General features: G+C 37.5%; 1 protein-coding gene across 3 annotated transcripts in view; it reads right to left on the reverse strand.

The window, feature by feature from the left end:
* thsd7ba (thrombospondin, type I, domain containing 7Ba) overlaps positions 1-21,724 on the reverse strand; it is a 92,826-nt gene that overhangs the window by 49,307 nt on the left and 21,795 nt on the right. For 2 of the 3 annotated variants that reach the window (XM_077617728.1, XM_077617730.1), the window contains exons 1-5: positions 20,110-20,227; positions 19,149-19,462; positions 16,822-16,998; positions 2,030-2,876; positions 656-904 (exon numbers count right to left, since the gene is read on the reverse strand). In XM_077617728.1, the coding sequence (XP_077473854.1) occupies positions 656-904; positions 2,030-2,876; positions 16,822-16,981 (1,256 nt within the window). In that variant the 5' untranslated portion in view covers positions 16,982-16,998; positions 19,149-19,462; positions 20,110-20,227. Of the gene's footprint in view, positions 1-655; positions 905-2,029; positions 2,877-16,821; positions 16,999-19,148; positions 19,463-20,109; positions 20,228-21,724 lie in introns of those variants that run through there. The other variant, XM_077617729.1, reaches the window with a different exon arrangement.

Consider the following 21,724-nt stretch of genomic DNA (forward strand, 5'->3'; position numbering starts at 1 on the left):
GGTTATTAATCTTTCTTATAAGCATTGCAATTCTCATACAATAGACTAGAAGATTTAGCTACAATAAAAAAACAATGGTAAACTTAAATACAAGTTTAAGCTGAGGTAGAAAATAAATATGGAATAAGGGCAAAATAAGTAAATGCAAATCAGTGCAAATAGTTGCTGAACCTCAAAACAAAGGATCAGGCTTTGCCATGAAAAGTGCACTGGAGCAAAGAGCAACAATATTTGGAGTTTTCCAGAACAATGGCCCCAAGTAATCTTTTAACGGTTAATTTCTAAAATGAGCTTTTCTCTAGTCATGCAAGTCCTCCACTCTGAAGCACTCAACATAGATTTCACAAATAAATTTGATAAACAAAAGATATACCTGAAGGGAAACAAAGTTGATTACATTATTAGGTAAATATAATATTACCCAACATCTAATATTGGACTGCAAACTTGGAACTCTCACATGAGTATATAATAGAGCAAGAAAATGAAAAGTATATCATAAACATCTGCAGCCTTTGGGTATAGTATAATCAAGCCACTGAAAAAGTGCCAAATTAATTTTGAACAAGTTTAAATTACCATGCATGAAACATTAAAGGTGATGTGAGCCGTTTATTCCTAGTATATTTAACAAATAATCTGGAAAAAAATGTACCTTGGACAGTTTGCAAGCAAATCCCCCATAATGTTGCATGCTTCTTTTTCCTCAAGGGCAGGACATTGTTTCCCCCCGCTTAGCGGGATCTGTGTCACAACCCGTGACCGCAGACGGTAACCAGGTGACAAGTCGGTGGAGCGGCAGGTCTTTGAGCAAGGACTCCATGGTGACCAGTCAGAAGTGTGACAGTCTCTGGGCATCACACACGATTGGTACATCAACAGGGAGTTGTACTTGGTACAAAGGCTGCAGGTTGAGAAAATAAATTCAATTCAATTGGAAAAAAATGCAACAAAACATTACCTGAGTTCAAGAGAGTAGATACACTGCCTGGCCCAAAAAAGTCACCCAAAAATTGATATTATTGGACAGAATGATTGGACGACTCACACCTTCAGTGGCAGCCAATGAGTTAAATTGAATTACAGTTTTCCCACTAATGACGAATGATCAATATGAATCAAGCAAATTAGTCATGAAATTACTCATTCTATTGTTCAAATGAGACTACTAAATTAGCTCTGCTATTAAGATGCTGCTACAATCCTGTTGTAATGTTCTAATTAGGCTGTCATTGGAAAATAGAATGGAATTGAATCAAATGGGACATATTTTAATCCAAGTTTAACTAGTTCTAGACATTAACAGCCAATAAAAAAGTCTATATTCAGGCAAAAAAAAGATTGGCATCATGAGACTCGTGATGGATGTAAAATAAATTAGAACAAAATACCACACGTGCACTGGAATGTGTACAATAGGTGTGTGTGTGTGTGTGTGTGTGTGTGTGTGTGTGTGTGTGTGTGTGTGTGTGTGCGTGTGTGTGATCTCTTATCAAAATGCAAATACCAAAGTCAGTTTAAACAGCAGGGACAGAAAAGGAGTAGTATACTTGACATTTAGCACAATAGTGCTCAGCTGCAATGTTAATGCGGTCAAATGCCCATGCTTTCGGATATTTGATTGAAAAAGGTTTGCCAATAATAGAAACTCTAAATTCAAGTGCAACATGTTGCATTACTGGGCCACTGATTGAGTCGCTTTTGTGTTGCACAATGACAACAAAACGACTGTATAACATTAACGCCTACCTAATACTCAACATAAATGGAACAAGAAGGGGAGGAAATGTCAAACATATGTATACATCCCAGCACATACGTCTTTCACTGCATAAAAGGCAATCAGCAAACTGCACTACATTGAAAATACTTTTTTTATACTTTTAAGGTCATGGAAAGTGTTGCTCATTAACTGCAATTCAGTTATTTCTTTTGGAGAAAACCCATTCATGATATGAGCAAATAAACATTCTGAGCTTGGTCGTGGATTGTGAGGGTTCACTGTATACATGAAGTAATTTAATCTTACCTCAGCATTGTATTCTTCCCATCACTCCTTGTGCAGTCAACTTGGCGTGTCTGGTATCCCACCTCTAGCTCCCACGACATGGGGTACTTCTGGTTGTGACGGTGCTCATGAGAGTATTGATGATGAAGGGAATCGTGTTTGTGTGACATGACTGTATTGTTTCCTTTGTTCATGCTGAATTCCACAGTGGTCCGACCATTTAACAGGTCGTCTTTGTGATGTGGGAGCCTACACTCGCTCCAGGCTCCTACTTTAAGGCTATACTGGTAATCGTCTTCCCCGGCAGGGCATGGGACAGGGCCAGAACAAGTTCTGGTTTCGGTCAGATTGGGGCAACTGGCGCCACCATACATTGGTGTGGTGAGAACATGTCGAGTCCGATGCTGGAGGCCATTGCCACATGTTTTACTGCAACCTGACCATGAGTTAAAGTCTGAAACGACACAGTCCTGCGGACACGGAATGAGACACGCCTGCTCCACCGGTGGTCTCTGGGAAAAGAAGTCACATATTCTTGGAGTGACTGCAGTGCCATTGAAAGTGCGCACACACCGCACTTTGCGTCTCTGGAGTCCATGCTGTGCCGTAATGCACTCTGTGGTCCTTATCTTGAGCTCGTTGGATATAAAAGGAACAAGCTCACAGTTTTCCCAGGCAGACAACTTCCACTCAAAGAGCTCCTGGTGCCAGTCACACACCTTAAAGCAATGCCGGCGACTCTCGGGTTTATCCATGTGGTTGCAGTAAGATTGATGTGTCCTCCAACCCTCTGTGTGGATACACCAGACGGTCCTGGTCTGAACTCCACCAGAACCACACTCGTTTCCCATGCAATGACCCCACTGGCCTAGAAAAGAGAAAAGGCAGCACCACGACAATTAAAAAAATGGAAGCTTCAAATTGAGGATTGAAATTGCACCTAGTAGATACTAGCCAATTTGCAATCAAATATAATTGAAGGCCAATCACTTAACCTCCATGATTGCTTTATTCATGAACAGAGAAAGAATGCACCGACAAACTGAAAGCAAACAACCTAGTCAATATATTTTAAAAAGCAACAGTTTCTGATCACAGAGGATGAATTCACATAGGACTTGCGAAATTCCAGTGCTCTCATTTACCCGCAGTCATTTGCGAGTCATGACCACAGAATTATGTAAACATCTGCACCAAGAAAAACCTGAACTCATTGGCTGACATTCACAGCACTAAATGTTCAATGACTATTTGTTCCAGTTCAAATGGAGTAGACGTTTACCAGCGACAAATTAATTTAAATTCACAGCAGAAGGATGAAAAGAGCCACACAATTGGACATCTATCAGAGTCAATGGCAGTGAAAGAATCAATGCTAAGAGTCTTAAATGACACTCTTTATGTCTTTTGGATTTAGTTCTTGTTTTGTGGTTGCGCAGTAACAACACACACCAAGAATACAATCATGATTAGTCTCTACATCTTTCCAGTAATGGGGAAAGTAGTATTTGGTTTGGGAAAAGCAGAGCTTGAGTTACAACACTGTTGTGGGTGATTAGCAGAAAGTATTATTGCTTCAGTCAGCGACATGGGTTACCACTTTCTTTGCAGTTATTGTTTAGCATTCAAGTAGTAGTAGTCACTGATCCTGTAAGGATGAATGGAGAATCTCAACAATAGCCCGCTGGGTTCATGAGCATATAAAAAGCCAGCCTAAGGGTACAGAATTCATTACTGAAGAAAGCTGAAGTTGCATTTGATCTGTTGATTTGAGACTGCATGGTGTAGTGCCAAACAATGAAATGCACTCAAAGTAAATTAAAAAAATGTCTGTGATTACAATGTTGATACTTTTGCCATCCCATTAACTCTGCCAGTTCATTTACTTCAGTAATTTCTTCACTGACAGTATTATTGAGACTAATTTCCAACATTTCAAGTTGCTTCTATTGCATCTAATGTAAGGCTTTTGGAGTTTGATTTAGTACCTGATGATAATGTGCAGATTTTCTGCATAAATCTAATTGAAGATGTGTCGCAGTGCTCATAAATGACAATTGATGAAAGTATGGCACAGGGGATGTCTCTGCATAATGTCGCTCAGTGGCACAGGTATCATTTAATTAAAAAGTGCTGGGCCACAAGCTATAAACAGCCCAACTTTACTCAGGCTTGAAGGAGGATAATGGATGCTGGTAAAAAATGTCAACGAGTAAAGTGAAGAAGGCAGCAATCACTAGAGGGAATTAAGCTCTACATACTGAGTAACATGCGACTTTCATTTTTAATTGTGAGTATATTTTATCATCTCACTGTCATTAATCAGCTGCTTTATCTTGCCAAGCAAAACACATATTTTTCTAAGAAAAACAACTACAAATGCTGCAATAGGAAAGATGTAAACCTATCTTGAGTGAAAAACAGTATGTCAGCTCATGGAAGTGATTTAACCTTTCATTTAATTGATCGTGGGAGACGTACAATCCATTTTGACTTGGATAGGCTGGAAGTGGTCACTAAGGTCTAGATTGCTTCCACATCCTGTATAATGACATCACATTTTGGGTTATGTAGGACACACTTGTATACCAAATGTTAATAATGTGGATTATACATGACGAAAAACATGATATCCACGTATGTGGATGCCAGGTTTTTTAGTTCTATTTTTTCGAATGACTAAAATGAGTCACCTGACCTAGGAAGGATTAAAGGTATGTTTAATCAAATAATAAAAATGGTTTTGCTATTGCACTTTTACAAGTTTTTTACAAGTCAATATTAGCACAGGCTAAGAAAGCTTGAAATTAAAACCAAATTAAATATCTTGAGGGGAAAACTGCACCTACAGTGAACTTTAATTTCTGTTGTATATTGGGCCAATGATTAAAGAGGATCAGCGTTTATATTCAGATGTTTTTTTTAATCAAAGGATGAAGTAAAAACCAGAAAGACGGTTGATTTTGAAAAAATAGGATTCTTCCCAACTCAAACCATTAAAAATTCAATTAAAAGTATGTAATTAACAATTGGAATCTGAGTTGGATTTGTCTATTGTTTCCATAGTTATATTAGACACTGACCATTACTAAAAAGGACTGAAAATTTACTGCAGTGTGTTGATCATACAGTTGCTTTTAGTCATGTTAAACAGTGAAGATAACATGCACACAAAGCCTAGGACATGTGGCCGAAAGATTTAAATTACTATGTATTACAATCAAAACAAACATTTGGACATTAATAGCTTCCAAACTGCAAACGAGGTGAACAATTGTGCACCCAAATGTCCTATAAATTCATACTAAATGTGCCCGGTGCAGCTATCACCAAATATAATTAAAGGGACCAGAGACTTTTAACCAATGTAATTAAAGGGGACCAGAGAGGAAAAAAGGATTCCACTGGGCTCAATTCACTCCTTTTCTCTTCTCTTTCTTTTTTTGGTGGGGGGGCCTGAGCCCTGCCTGTTGCTTTTGACGAGCTAGCTACTGTATTGCTCATTTGCTCCCAATTTGTATGCGCCTGTGAGCTCCTGGGGCATAGCAAAATGCTTTTGAGTAGCTTGTTATTGCTATCTTTTGTCTAACTTCAAGTGAACACTGCTGGGAAATAAACCAAAAAAATCTGGTTCACTCAAATTGCACGCCCTTTCAGTTTTGTCATTTCAAGTTCTGTGATATAATTGGCCATTTACCAATCTTATTCTGGAACATTAATGGAATTGAAGTTATGGAAACAACCCCAGGGGACCACTGAGAGCCAGCGGCTCCATGTAAGCACGGTGTCTGAGCGCCACAGGAACGAGAAAGAGATAAAATAAAAAAAATTATATATATATATATATATATATATATATATATATATATATATATATATATATATATATATGCGTTGCTGCACAATGTGTTCAATTATATAATGTTAAAAATATGGGGTGAACTTGAAATTTAAAGTCAACGGATGTCACTTTAATTTCCCAGTTCTGATTTACTTAAACTCTTAAGTTAGCATAATTAATACGTTTCATTTTTTTACGGTGTAACACGACTAAACACTACGTCTTAGCCACTTTGCGGCATGTCATTAAGATGGTGGACAGAGTTATCTGTGCATTTTGATCATGAAATTAAACTTAAAGCAGCAGTAACACAGCTAAAAAACAATTGTTAAAAATACAAACATATCAAATTTTATTCTGCCTCGACAATGTAACGCTTTTATGCCACATTGCTTCGAGGCACAACAGTCAAAGAGGTGGATAAATGTCCAGGAACACCTATCAAAAACAAAAAATCCCAATGGCTCTAGGTGTTTTCTTCCCCCAGTCTCAGTAACAAGCAAAACAACACAGTAAATATAAGTAGTAATACTATATACTATATATAATAGTTATACTGTCTCACTTCGACTGAAAGGTGCAACAATTGCCACAAAGTGCAGAAACAGTTTTGGTTCAATAAGACAACATAAAGCTAGTGTTTCCTCTGAAAGATTATACTGTGTTTAAAATGAAAATCAAGGGTAAAAATTCATGAAAACTGAGTTTGTTTGTTACAATAACTAGTCTCTGGAGGCCTGGTAGTTCATCAAAAAAACAGCCATTGTATTTCCCTTCAGGTCCTTCTTCACACAGACATGTAGTAGGTCTTATTTTGATTTAAAGCTGGGGGAAAACATTGCAGGTTTCGCCGGAATCGATAGTTTTACCTTTTATTTCTGTATTATTTTAGGACATGGTAACTAGAGCCACAGAAAGCGGCTAAAGCAGTGCAGTAGCTCTGCGGTGATCGGAATCTTTTTCTGTGCAATTGCTTGTCTTCTATTGCTCCCTCAAGTCCCTGCTGCAGCCTGCACAGGGGTGACATGTAATTGGATAGGATGTCATTCACTCCTCTTGCTCGTTCCTGTCCACTGACCTGAGATTTCTTTGTTATAGGCACAGGACCAGGACTAATGGCAATGTCGTCTAACCTGTACAAGGGCCCAGGTGTTGGATGATGATACAGGCTGGAGAAAGTGGCCACTGTGAGATCACAACTGATGAAAAGGACATTTTTTAAGCAGCTAAGTAACTATGTGACATGTGGCAATTCACCTTTTAACCAAGGGAATCGAGCTTTAAAAGGTGAGGGACTGCAAATACCGAGGTGTTTTTGCTCAATTGAATTTTTGAAGGAGGCAGCTGTGTGCATAGATGGGGCAAAAAAAATGTCAAATAAGTGGGTTCGATTTGTGCCTGACCTGTCGTTCCTGTTCCTGTTCTCCTTGACATTCGATCATAGTTGCACGTGTTCTCATCTGTTCACAGATTTTCCCGGAGCTCCTCTCAAAAGGGGGAGAATGTTACGCTTGATTTTGCGTCTAATATAGGGTGAGAGCACTCCAAGCTATGTCATATTTCCACTCGGCAACCACTTGTTCCTCTAGTAGTGACAACTAAACAAAGTAATCGGTGCGCTAAAATACTGGAAAACAAATGGGAAACTTAAGACATCTTATTCAGTTCAGAAGCATCAGACACATTTTGGATTATTTTTTGGAGATGGCCCTTTTTATCTGTCAACTAGGATTGCCACAAATGCTAAAGCATTCAATAGTGAACTGATATCAAATGAATAACAAAACATCTTTTTTAACATTGGTGGACACTGCAAATATTCTGTTTCTTGTCCTTGTGATCCAATTTGTTTGAGTCAATATTCCAAGTCCATATTTGCGATGAACCATTGACTCTTTGCACTGAATAGACTGAAATGGTATTTGGAAACTCTGTGTGCTGCCACATTGATTTGAATTCCATATCATTTAATGCTTATACGTCTGTCAGAATTTCACAGCAATGGTCTGTATTCTCATTCGAAGATGAGAAGTCAGGCGAATAACCAATCACGATTTCAGTTGAAAGGCTCATTGACTGGCACTTTCTAGAGCTCTACATACATTCTTTAGTAGAAGCCTTTTGCAACCAAATCAATCGGTCTGAAAGCATGATCCTGGATCAAGCATAGCCCCTTGAGATCCCCCCAATGTAAAATCCAGCAGCACCAGTTTCCCAGCACTGTCTGCTTATTAAGTACGTACTGTCTATCCCCACTACTTATACACAATCAGAATGCAGATTGTCAATTAATCCTGTAAATCTGAAACTCGTTCAAGTTGAATATTTTAATACTGCCTCCCTGAAACCTAAAACTAAAAAAACTATAAAACTAAACTGTTTTTCAACACAATCCAGGCTTAGAAACCGTTGAGACATATTTTTTTAGGGGATGTCATTGTGGTGAGATACACAGTAAGTAGTGGATGTTATATTCCTTTTAAACCACCCAACACTGTGAGAGGTTTACTACTTGGCTATATTTTACTAAAATAGACACTGCTGCGATTTTATCTGTCTTGTTGTGTTGCTCAAGATAATGAGGTTCCTAAGATTTCTGCAGCACACCCATTCATATCACCACCAACCGGGAATCGATCCCACTCACCCCTACACAATCAGAAAATCTAGTCAACTGTTTAATTTGTATGTGAATTTTGTAGCTAACATTCTGAGCCAATGCTGTTTATTTCTAATTTAAAAGCAGAATATGAAGTGACAGTTTATCACACATGCCAGATGAACTGATCTTGTCGGCTTTACCGACATGGTCCTTCCTAAATAAAACGATCAAATGAAATAAACATCCCAATAAAATGTGTATTTGCCTGTTCACATTAGCATTTATAATCCGTAATAAAATGATTACATAAACTGAATGTTGTATTTACTGCGTGATAAGTGACACAGGTGTCTATGACAAAAGTAAATACAACACATCCTTGGCAAGCACATCAAGCTGGCAGGATAATTCCAGCGATCGGCATTTCTCTCCTCAGTGTTCCAACTCCCTCTCGGATATCCTCTCTTCTGACTGTTTCAGCACAGCGGGCGATCAAAGGATCGAATCAAGCAAGCACCTCGGATCAGTAACACTGCCTCCTAAAAATGACTCATTTGGGAGTTTCTAAATAAAATCCATTTACTTTCACCTCATGAAGTCTTCTGCATGGTTCCCATTGGGTCTAACATGCAGTAGAGTAGGCTAATTTACCAGCTTTCTATAGATGTTGCTCTTCAAACATTCCCTCTCATAGTACATATGACTCAGTTAAGATATCTCAATAAATTTCTCAGAGCCCTTTGAAATGGCAACAGCACCGTAGGATAAAAAATGCTATTATTTATCAAAATCAGGGGGGGGAGAGCGGCAGAAAAAAACAGGAACATTGACACGAGAGATATTACCAGTTGGTAACCTATTTACTGTACTTTCAGCTCAATCTGCTGTTGGGGCTGGAAGCACTTCATGTTGACAAAGACAGAGCACTCTAGCATGGCGAGGAGGTTCTCTATAACAACACTTCATTAACCTCCTATGACCGAGCGTCCACATGTGTAGACATCACATTTTTGGTTGTCAAAGACTACAATGTTAAAATTTGTACTACAAGGCCCTGGCGTTCACTTATGATGTGGACATCTTTTTTCTCAGGAACTACATCAGGTAAAAAGATGATTCTTTGTTTCTACACTCATCAAGTCCCAATTAGCCTAAATATCAAAGAGAAAATAAAAATGCATGCCTTGCAAGAGTTCGGGTCTTTGGAGGTTAAGGGAAATAAACATGAAAGCTTCAACAGATTTTTCTTCTCAAGTTTTAGATCTCACAATCAGCACCAAGCAGAGAGTCTGGGGCTGGCGCAGACCTTCAAGCTTTATTCACTAAATTGGCCACTCAAACATGGTTTACCCAAATAGGATTTGATGACATAAAAGAAAAACATCTGTTGGAATTCTGGACCTTTCAGGATTAAAGCGGGCTAAGCAAGTCAAATAAAGGAGCAAAGAATGTTGTTTAAGCTGAATTGTTTTTGTGTGTTTGCTCCAAACAATAGCCAAGGCCGATTTTATTGATTCCAGACAGCCATGAAATAATTTAACAGAATGTTTTTGTAGCTGACCTTAAGAGAAATGCATAAGTTGCATGTCCAAGGAAACTCAGATTCAGCAAACAAGCATACTACATTGTACTTTTTGCCAGATTGGGCATTTCTTTTAGTCATTCTGACTTTAATTTCCACTTCACAGCGAGTTGAATTCAAACCAATTGCATGTAAAAACAGGTCAGATGTCATCTAGCTTTGTTTTCGTTATTGCTCAATTTTGGCACTGCCTGAATGAAATTTGGACAGAGAACAACGGTGCCCCTAACCATCTCCACCACCCGCCCCCTGGACGCTTTCTTTTGAAGCTCAATTTTTGTGAGGTCAAAGACAAAATGATAGTTTCCACCCACACAGGCAGCTGCTTCTGCACCTCTGCACCGCTGCTTGCTTGCCTGTGGATTTGTCTTTGTCGAGATCATTTAAAGTGCCAAACTCTCATCCAAGCCAGATTTAATTAAAACAGAAATGCATAGTTCATCAGACTGTCAACTCCTATCTACCAAAAAGAGCTCATAAGTGAAAAAGCGAAAACATGCGTGATAGTGATGAGGTTATTATGGGGCCATTTTCCGTTTGTCTCGCTGGTACCGGTTTGGATCTATTTATGGAAATTAAACATTATAGAAAATGATGCATGGTTACATTTCTAACCTCAACATCATAGAAGGTGGAGCTTTTATCTGCGCTGACTTAGGATGAATGGATTCACAAGGTCAAAAGTGAAGAAGCCATTTCTTCTGAACTCACTCACTGACATTGACAGCTATAGACATCAAACTGGGACTCTTATATAACTATAGAGCATCTACTTGACGAATGTGAGTGTAATTCCCATAAAGCTCGCCCACCCGTGAAGTTTGTGTCAAAAGTCTTAAATGCCAAAACTGGGAGCACATGAGAAAAGAGCACAAGAATGCTAAAATATGTTTCGCAAGCAAAAAGGTGGCGCAATACCGAGAGGAAAATAAGAAAAATATGTACAATGTAAAAAAAAGTCATTACAAGCATCATATTTTCTAGTTTCACCTTCAAGATGATGTTAAATATCATTATTTTTATTTGTCTTTTTTTTTTGTTGCATCTTGTGAATTTTTGTTTCATTTTTTTCTACGCCAAACATTTAGCTTGAATCCTTGTTGACACAAATTCCATAGTAGTAGTAGTGTCTTTGTCAAAAAAGCATTAGAAAACAGCAAGTGTCACAAGCAGGACTTAATTTAAATTGTAAAAGAATCGCTTCTCAAATCCTGCTATTTATAGCGAGATAAAGCATCTTAATGCGTAGATCAACCTACATTGACTCGTTCGTCTAAATGATTTTCCCCTCAGGCAAAAGCCTTAATTATTATCAAATCACGTTTCTTTCCCTTATCTAAATTAAAGGCTTTTTAATTTTGCTATTCTTCAAAATTTGATATTCTTCCAACTTTCACTCAAACATTTTCAATATCATTGTTTTTCAGTCATAATATATTTAGTCCTCATCTACTACATCCATAAAAGGCACCACTGGCTGGATATTTTCATGTACCACATAACATTGTTATTATGCCCCCCTTGGTTACAACTTGCCAATGCCCTTGTTTTGCTTCCTCTTTCTCTGCAAAAACTATAACCTAAAAGCATTACATTCTGACTTTGGGTGATGCTTTCGTAAAAGGTGAAGCAAAAAGCCCTTCGTGTAGTGCAGCTGAAAACATAGCATTCATGAAAAGTTGTTTATTTGGAAATTGTGGTTACGAGAGCAGTGAATTCAATGGTTTGGGAAATTTGTTATGTTGATAACCTGTTTTCATACCAACTGACTATTTCCTGACTGAGGGCAGAAAAGTTAAACCTCAAACGCTCAACAGCATCTTCAAAATCTTTAATGAATGAAATTCACTGGCCATTACAACTTTTGGAATTTGTTGAAGAAAAAAATCCCTATTAATATAACTAATTCTAAGCAACAAAAATGCAAGTATGTCCTTGCTCTCATTTGAATAAAAATATTCTGCTTTTGTTTTCTGACTATACATTTTTTTCAGAATGTAACAACTAAAATATTATGAAAAATAGTGTACCATGATGAAGCAAATCTCAAACTGCTTTTGAAACAATCCTCTCCATCACAGATATACAAGCTCATTAGCGATCACATCATTCCGATGCAATAATTTTCCATGATGGCCTTTTGCTTTGGCAAGGAAACAAAATTCCCTTTAGTATTCTGTTTTCCTCTTGATAGAGCACATGCTACATTTGGATGGATTACAGAGCACATCACTTGTGTGTTCAATCAAAAAATTATTATAATTAGGCAATTAGGTTGACGACACGATTAAACCGTGAATAACAATAGCAGGCATACAGAGAAACATCAACACTGTTTACAGCTACGATAGCCTGCCTCAGTTTGGGTATCATGGAATCAATTCCTACTCACTGCCTGTAAGATTGGGAGTGCGAATGGTTGACTGTCTCTGTGTGTGCCCCTTGATTGGATGGCTAGGGACCAGGGCATAGTCTGCCTTTTGTTTGCGAACGTAACCACTATTCACGCTCACATTCATACATAGGTCCAATCTAAAGTGTTCAACCAGCCGAGCATGGAAGTTTTTGGATCATGGGAGAAAACCGTAGTACCCGGAGAAAACCCACGCAGACCCTCCAAGAGCATGCAAACCACACAGCGAGGGAATCATCTATCTCAGAACTGTGAGCTGGATGTGCTAATCCCTCCCCCAAATGCCTTATTATTATTATTATGTTGTATTATATGATGTTTTATTATGTGTAGGCCTGTAACATATTAGTGGATTTCCAGTTCTGTTGTAATTATGTGAGCGAAGACATCACAGAAAAAGCCAGCAGAATCTTTGTCTTGGTGACATAATGCTTGTAGAGGAAACACTGAGGTGATTTGAAGGACACTGTGGTTAACTGTGTCATTGATAAGATGTTTTATAGCGGAAATCCACATTTGAGCAGTACGTCAGTTTGGAGTTTGAATAGATGTGATAAATATGAATCCTCATAAAAAATATATATATTTGGACTTTTCATTGCTTTTGGCATAAAATGTCAAAACACAGCTATCAGTGTGAAAGCAAGGGGTAAATAACAGCAGCCACTTATCAATCACACATTTACTAGTGTGGGATTAATGAACATTTTATCAATGTCACAGTGAATTTTTACTGTGGTATTGCAATTGTGCCAACACATTTACAAGATTACAAACACATATAATACTTTTAAAAACAAACACTAGCATAGAGCCTTTCAATGATCGAGAAAGGCAGTAAATGTCTGAACTTTTAAACTAATGCGACCCATTTAAATCCAACAACTACATTGTATTTCTTGCTGCAGCACATATGACGGAAGAAAAGCGATTTGTAAAGCAGCCAGCACATCGTCACGGAAGACTTGAAGCTCCTCAGAGCTTATTGTACGTACTGAGTGCTCATCTTTGATTTCAGCTTTGAGAGCACACTACTATACAGCTAGACTTTTAAAATGAGAGTCTTCTATTATTATCCAAGGCAAATTGGTTCTTTTTTTTCCCCCTCCGAAAGTCGGCCCGGGATGAGACTGGATCTTTAGGCTTTGGCCCTGAAAAAAATCCTGAATAATCGAGCAGGCGATGAGACTCTACTCATTAATAATTCATTCATTTTCTGTACATCTTATCCTCACAAGGGTCACGGGCAGCAGGTGGGGGACACCCTGAATTTGTTCCCAGCCAATCGCAGGGCACGAGGTGATGAACAACCATTTGTGCACACATTCATACAAATGGACAGTAAGTATAGAGTATTCAGTCAGCCTACACGTATATTTTTGGGATGTGGGGGGAAGCAGTAGCACCCTGAGAGAACCCACACAGGCACAGGAAGAACATGCAAACTATACAGGAAAGTCAAAACCCACCGGGGATTGAACCCATGATCTCAGAACTTTGAGGTAGACGTGACAACCACTCGTTTACCATGCGTCGTTTTTAGAAATATATCAATTAAATGTAAAAATGAAAGGACTGTTTTAAATTATTACTATTAATCTCTGTGCTATTAAAAGCCATTTTTAACAATACTAAAATATAGTCTTACAAGAAGTCATAGTATTGAAATTCAGTTTCAACCAAATTTAATGCAATTCACTGGAATAGCAAAGCGTCGGGACAGGTTTGCTCACATAGGGAGCAAATGATGTTGCCACTGTTCTTTCAAATGTATCGGTAGACAACGCAATATAAATATGGATATTTTTTATACTTTCTATGGTAGCAGTGAATTGGGGCAAGCTAAAATAAGCATAATGCGTTACGAGGCTTATAAATCATGGGGGAACCATGTGTATGATGTAGTAGTGTTTTTTTTTTTTTTTTTTTGCATTAGAATTATTCATTTATTCATTTTCCATACCGCTTACTCTTATTTCATTTTATTTTAAGATGGACCAGTGAATAAAAAAAGAAGAAGAAAAAGACCCTTGCAATAGAGGTTCAGCATCTTCCAGTGGGTGAACATCTAATAGAGGAAGCCGGTGACAAGCCAACACATGAGGAAAATTTAGATGTTTTTTCGATATCAGCATCTCAAAGTGTCCTTGAGCAATCGTGCTTGTGATAAAGCTGGGATGTACTTTGCATGAAAGTCAACAGGGTCGTCATCTGAAAATGACCCTGAACATCGAAAGCAATGTTCAGCTCCATTGTAACTGCACATTACTTTGCCCATTCAACTGCATACATGCTATGACAAAATTTCATTTCAAGGTTAAAGTAAATACTTTACCTGAGTGACTTTTTAAAAAAAAAAAATTGCTGCCCAAATATTAAAAAAAAGCAAGCAATTCTTTAAAATGCAAAGAATTTGAAGCATCATCTTTTCAACAATAATGCCTCAACATTTTCCATTCCTAGAAAATGTGCTTCCGCCATTTTTTTCTTATTATTACATTTCAATACATAATTGTGGCCAAGCTATGAATAACTCAGGCCCTAACTGTCCATAAGTGCAACTCATTTTGAAACAAATTGTTCACTGAATGAAAATGTGTGGGCTTCCAACTGTCAAGGGAATTTCTATACACAATAATTGAATAATGATGCCATTAGCCACAATATTCCAGAGCTATATTCCCCTCTCCATGGTGCTGATGCGGGTCAAGCCTAAATGGGTCCTGCTCAATTTTACTCCTGGCAACTGTCAAAAGATTTCCCCCATATTGCTCATAGTCTTAAAAGTCAACAGTTCAACAACTCTTGAAAAATTAAATGTTAAAAACTGTCAAAACCTTGTTTTTAGTTATTTCTTTAACTCCACATTTGGGTTGATGATGGCTGTAAAGTACAAGGCTTTTCTGTTCTTACTTACATTTAATACCAATTTCAATTCAAGTCAAAATACATTGGACTGTCAGTTCCTTCGTGCTTTTTATAAGCTTAGCACGGCACCATTTAACCCAGTGTCGAGGGGCATAATAGCTTATTCGATAATAATTGCATATATTGCATTATATAATAAGGTGGCCCGGTAGATGAGTGGTTAGCACATCGGCCTCCCAGTTCTGAGATCAAGGGTTTGATCCCAGGTGCTATATGGAGTTTGCATGTTCTCCCTGTTCTCTGATTTCCTCCCACATCCCAAAATTATTGCCTCAAAGCGACTTCAAAACCTCACCTGGGATTTTTCTTGAGTCCATATCTTTTCAACATGTGTTTGCTGAAGTGAAATTAATCTGCCTCTTTATCACTTTGGCAGTGTTGTTTCCCAAACGCAGTGTGAACTGAGCCCACTAATTGCCCAGCAAGGTGGCATGTTGTGTGAGAATGTGACAATTTTCAGTGGAGTTATTGAAGCAAGGGAAGGAGAAACTGGTTTGTATCTTTTTTTTTCTTTTTTGGGGGGGTGGTTCAATGGCAAATGGCAAAAGAAAAAAAATCCCAAATGTGAAGTCAAATTTTATAAGGGGGATACATTATACTGCCAGGAGTTGAAGCTCAATTTGGCACTGGCAGCTTTCAAATATTTGCTGATTGTCAACATGGTAACAAGCTGAAAAAAAAATCCTTATATTGTTGACTAGAAATCCTCTAGAAAAATAACACAATGCAAACAAAAGCTGTTGCTGTTTTTCCTTTTTCTTTGTTTTACTGTGCTTTTTTCAGAACTAAAAGCTTGCACGCAAACACAAAATCTATTCAGATGAAGAATGTTTCTTTTTTTTCTTGGTAATCAATGCGTCAAAATACATCAACTGTAAAGTCCTACTTTATACTAACCAGTTCAACCCTAGGCAATTAATGTGTAAAACTGGCAATTGGTTGAAACTGCTTTAAAAAATAATTTGCAATAGCATAACTGTAGAAATTAGTAATGGGATGTAAAACATATCCACAGACCCACAAAGCACAAACTGTTGTGCATTAATGTACCAGTCTAAACCCAGCATGCGACCTCTGAGACAGATGTTAGTTCTTTGCCTGCAATGTAATGATGAGGAGCTATTGTATGATGAACACCCCCCCTGAGTTACACCAACAAAGACTCACATTTTAGTGTAAATCCTCACAGTAGAAAATACAGACCAGGATGAAAAACATTCAGAGAGAAAAAATGCGTATTCCAACAGACATAACAGCAATAAAGAAAAAATCATTTTTTAAAAATTTTGGGGGTGATTTTTTTTCTCCCATTGAAATACATTAACATCTAAACGGATCGGATGAACAATCAATGCTAGCATTGCAGTTAATGAATGTGATGTCTATTGCTGACGGTATATTAAATGAGCAACAGGTTAAAAAAAGAATAATATAGGAAATGCTTTACCTGTTTTCCACGTGAACTGATGATCCATATGCAACACAATATCCGATCGGATTTGGAGGAATACAAATGACAAGAGGATGAACAAACGAAGGTAGTTCTCAGTTCCTCGAGCCCAGGCAATGACCCTAAAGTCATCCTTTACAATCATAGTCCAGCCCATTGCTTCCTCTCTTACTCCTAAAAGAAATAAAAAGTCATTATAAACTCAATTACATGTAACAGAAGGGGGTTCCTTTAAAAAAAAAGTCCTCATTTTTCTTGAAATTGTTTATTCATGAATCACAACATACCGCGTTGAAATATTACCTGCCCTTTCCTCGTTAAAATCGACCGTCAAATAATTAGTCAAGGCCTCCAATTTTACGCTACAAGTAGAAAGATGTTAAGGCGACTTAAATCAGGTTGTAATTGAAGACGTGTCCATTTTTTGCAGCTCATTTATTGCCCAAAGCTACAACATATATTCCTGTCCTAATCGTATTATAGGATTAGTCCTGGATTCAAAGGCCATCACTTGTGTCCCAGCGACAGTAATGACAACAGAATTCAATCCGCGTGACCCCAAAATAACTAGAAAAAAAGTTACAGTATTGAAAGTTAAATATTTTATTATATTACCATTACCTCATCTATTCAAACCCAGAAAATCTAGAACCGGTAGTTATTTCTGTACATTATAAAAACGTCTATATAGTTTCAAATTTAGCTTAACTTTAAACTTCGAGTTTCAAGCAAATGTACGGTACATTGCAATCTTGGCCTGCAGCTGTTTGCCTGCCTGCCTGTCTCTATCAAGGCGAAATACAGGCTATCATGAAAATCTTTTCAAAGAAAAGCTCTTAAACTGCTAAATATCTGGGTCAATGAAATCATGCCAAGCACCCAGTGGCTCAGGAAAACCTGGCATTGAGCAGAAAAGCTCAGACGCTACGTTTCCTCCTCTTAGATACACCATGGTCTAACGGAATTCTGACTGCCTGCAGTGCTTGTTTGTGGCTCACCCCCTAGATTTGGCATCCACATCTTGGATCTGTCATAAGAAAGATAGATGAGGAGCACTCACCTGTTTCCTCCTTACAGGTGGTCTCTGAAATGCCGTTTGATTCCAGCTAATGAAATCAATGGGAAAGGCTAATTTGATTAAGGAATCTAAATTATCACTATTTAACTCATTGGCTACCATTGACGGGAATAAACGTCCAATCCGTTTCAAGCGGGAGAGGGGAAGCAAATGACAATCTGTTCATTCATTGCCACCCTCTCACTTGAATTAGATTGGACATCTCGTAGTGATAAACCGATTAAAATTTACAGCAGAAGGATGAAAATAGCCACATCATTGGACGTCTGTCACAGTCAATTGTACTGAATGTGAGGACTATTTGGAGACGATGATTCAAGTCAAAACTATGCTGCATTTTGTCAAAATGTGTCACTGTGTTTGGATTTTTGTGGTAATCGTAAGAAGGAAGCATCACTTGTCTCTGAACTATTTTTATGCTGTTTGCTTCAAAAACAAACTAAGCTACTTGGAATGTGCTTTTGGAAACTATATTCTTTACTTTCAACCTTTCCTGATCCCTTTGAGTTATCTAGTATTATATTTTCATGTGTTGTCTCTAAGATGCTATGAAATCGGAATGGTCAGTAACAAGAATCAATAGCTCATTAAAATATCAAATATTTTCTAATCAGAAAATAGCTAAACACCCTAACAAGCATGCACTTTTCACTATCTTCAGGCAAGAGCATGAAATGCTCAGTAAATAAATGCCTCATTGAAATTAGTGGGGCTTGAAATAATATCTGGCTCTTTTACTCTTTCGTAAACACTAGGACATGCAAAAATAAAAATAATACATAATAATCTAATTTACAGTGTTATTTGGTTCTGAGAGTCTGTTTGTATTCAAGATATCTCATGAACAAACAATAACTTGATAACCGATTTGCCTAATTAATCATATTGGATAAGTTGCATTTGATATTAAGATGACTGAATAAGATGATATAACTCATCCGCACCATTAATCTCGATATTATGTAAACTTGAATAAAAAGTTAAACTTTTCCGGACTGTATGTATGTAGACAGATAAACTGCAACAGTCCAATAATTGTAACCTACAGTTGTGCCTTGCTGTGCTCAGGAAATGGAAGCACAATGCTATTGATTACAGAGTCATTTAAAAGCCCTATGTGACCTACAAATACAAATGAAAAACAGACGCAGGCAATAATCCACATGGATCAAAACTTGCCGTGTAAATGCAACCTTCAAAACACGGTTTGTAAACAATAAAAAAAAGACTTGCAAAATAGACGTACCTGATCAAGATGACAGCAAGTCATCCCTTTGGGCAATGTTGTCTGTTCAGTCAGAGACCAGCCCCTCTTTACGTTTACAAGGAAAGCAAAGGAGGCTTCCAAAGATGTCTAGTCTGACAGATGGGGTAAATGAGATGTATCAGGTCCGCCACCTCGAGCACCAACGCAGGCTTTTAATCCCGTGTGAATCAATGTGTCGAGGGCTGGGACAGCGTCACACCTCCAGATGCACCTGTTACTATTAAGCCCTTGTCGAGTATCCACCGCTGATGTTCCTGCCGAGACGGGCGCTGGATTCAGCGAGGAGATGGGACCTGAGGGTTGGAAAGATACAAAGCACATAGTTCACGGAAATTTGTCAGCTCGAAAAAGAAATAATTTGACGTAACGCATTGATGATGGCTATCAGGGAGGTGTGCAAAAAGCAGATAAAGGGATGCATTTGTGTAAAATCAGAGGTGAAATTTATTGGAGTAATACCTTTACTCTAGCCAATAAGTAAACATTGATCAAAGGACTGCATTGTCAGTCACAGGATAATTTATCTAAAATGAATGCTATTTGAATGAATTTTCTTTCGTCCTGCCTTTTTAAATGAATTGGACATTATATAGAAATTATATAAAATTAAACATTTGACAAAAACGAAATAAAAATCAACTTTCTAGTGTTTTTTAGTACTAATAACCCTAGCATAATTCTTTTTAAAAGAAATAATTGATTCAATTATGAGCAGACATGGGGATGTAAGGCCTTCATGGATTTTTTTAACTAGCTAAAATATTTAGTTGCTCTATAAAGGGTTAAACATGAAATTTTACATGGCTTGTCATACAAATGTTATATTCATTAACTATAACAACACTACCTCTAGCGCAGGATTAATCATGTTTTTCACATGCATACTCGACACATTAATTAACAAGAGCGTAACAATGTTATTTAAAAAGAATTCACAGACCTTTTCTCCTCTAAAACTGTAGAAATGACAAAAATGCCAAGTTTTATTGGGGTTTTGATGGTAGGATTTGTTTGTATCTCGTGTGTGCTGTCCAATTACAAATGTGTTTCACCTGCTGTGTATTTCCTGTGCTTCCTCTCACTCGTCTGACCCAGGTGTGCAAAACTCCCTTTTTGTTGACTTATTTCCTGCTCATGCTCCTCCACCGAGCAATCATAACAAAATAAAATGTACACATTTACTTATCTTTTTACTTTTAAATTTTGAGGATGGCTGTCAAGGCATTACATTTAAAAATATGAATTGTTTATGACCCTCTCGGTCAAAAAGGTTCCCGACCCCTCTCTTAGAACATACATATACTTGCCTTGAGGTTGCATTGGAAAATGAAAAATAGAAGAAGTGCCTTGTTAATGTCAACATAGCTTAAGAGAGTCAAGCTTGAAATCTAAGTGCACGCATCTGTCCACTATTCAAGTTATATTATGCCTGTTGCATAATCATAAGCACATACATTTCAAATTTCAAGTTATATTATTTTTGCTTTTCATACATTTTTTTTCCATTTACTGTTTTTTATCTCCTTTTTGTCATGGTTTGGATGATTTAATGTGAGTTTTATTGATTGTATTGTTTGTGTTTTAGGGTTTTCATTTGATTTAAAGAACTTTAATGACCGCATGTGGAATCGTGCTATACAAATGAATTTTCCATGTCTTGCCTCATACAGAAATATTGCTATTTAAATACTACCACCAGCCCTCTTGACCAGTCTGTTCTAAAAGCTCATTCAAAAAGACTTTACAGACAAACAGCTCCTCCCCTTGATTATCCATCCAGTCCTGATAGATTCCTTTCAGGCAAAGCTCACTCACTTTGCTCTTTCATTGACCTTCCCAGCCATGCTCCAGAAATCCCCAAGATCCTAGTCACCAAGACTTTATTTCCCTTGGTATTTGAATGTTTTAGTTTGCTGTTCTACTCAGCCTTTAATAAGCTTGGCTCTGTAGGAACACTCCTCTTCTCTTCTGACACGAGAGTAAATAAACTCCAAATGCCACAAAGGCACTCCAGAAGCATATTAATTAGACATGCAAACATTTCATTTGATTAGGCATGCAAAAATAGACTTAACTATGGATATTGCTTGGCTGACATCCAAATTTATTATATGTATGTCTTTTTCATACATCTATCACTAAGCAAAACCCATAAGAAAAAATACAAATAAAAAGATAAAAAAGAAATTGTCCTCATGTGGTCCATAGGGAACATTTCAATTATTAGCGCTAACATCACATAGCCAGTTTCATATATAAAACACCTTTGATATGCACCTAACCCGTTAAAGTGAAGAAAAAAAGGGATTTTCCACCCACTATTTGAGATATTAATAATTCAGCCCCAATGTGATTGAAAAGTAGACTTTCATTTTAAAGTTGGATGCACACAACATTCAAATTGTGTTCCATCAATAAAAAACAGTTTCAACCTTGCTCTGACTTTACAAGTGACTCTGAATAACAGCAACAGAATAACAACTATTACTTGGAACCTTGAACGATATGCATGTCTGTTTTGTTGCTTAGGCCATCTCTCCTTAAATATGAATCCA

Source organism: Stigmatopora argus, chromosome 13 (assembly GCF_051989625.1).
Source record: "Stigmatopora argus isolate UIUO_Sarg chromosome 13, RoL_Sarg_1.0, whole genome shotgun sequence".
In the NCBI taxonomy this organism is placed as follows: Eukaryota; Metazoa; Chordata; class Actinopteri; order Syngnathiformes; family Syngnathidae; genus Stigmatopora; species Stigmatopora argus.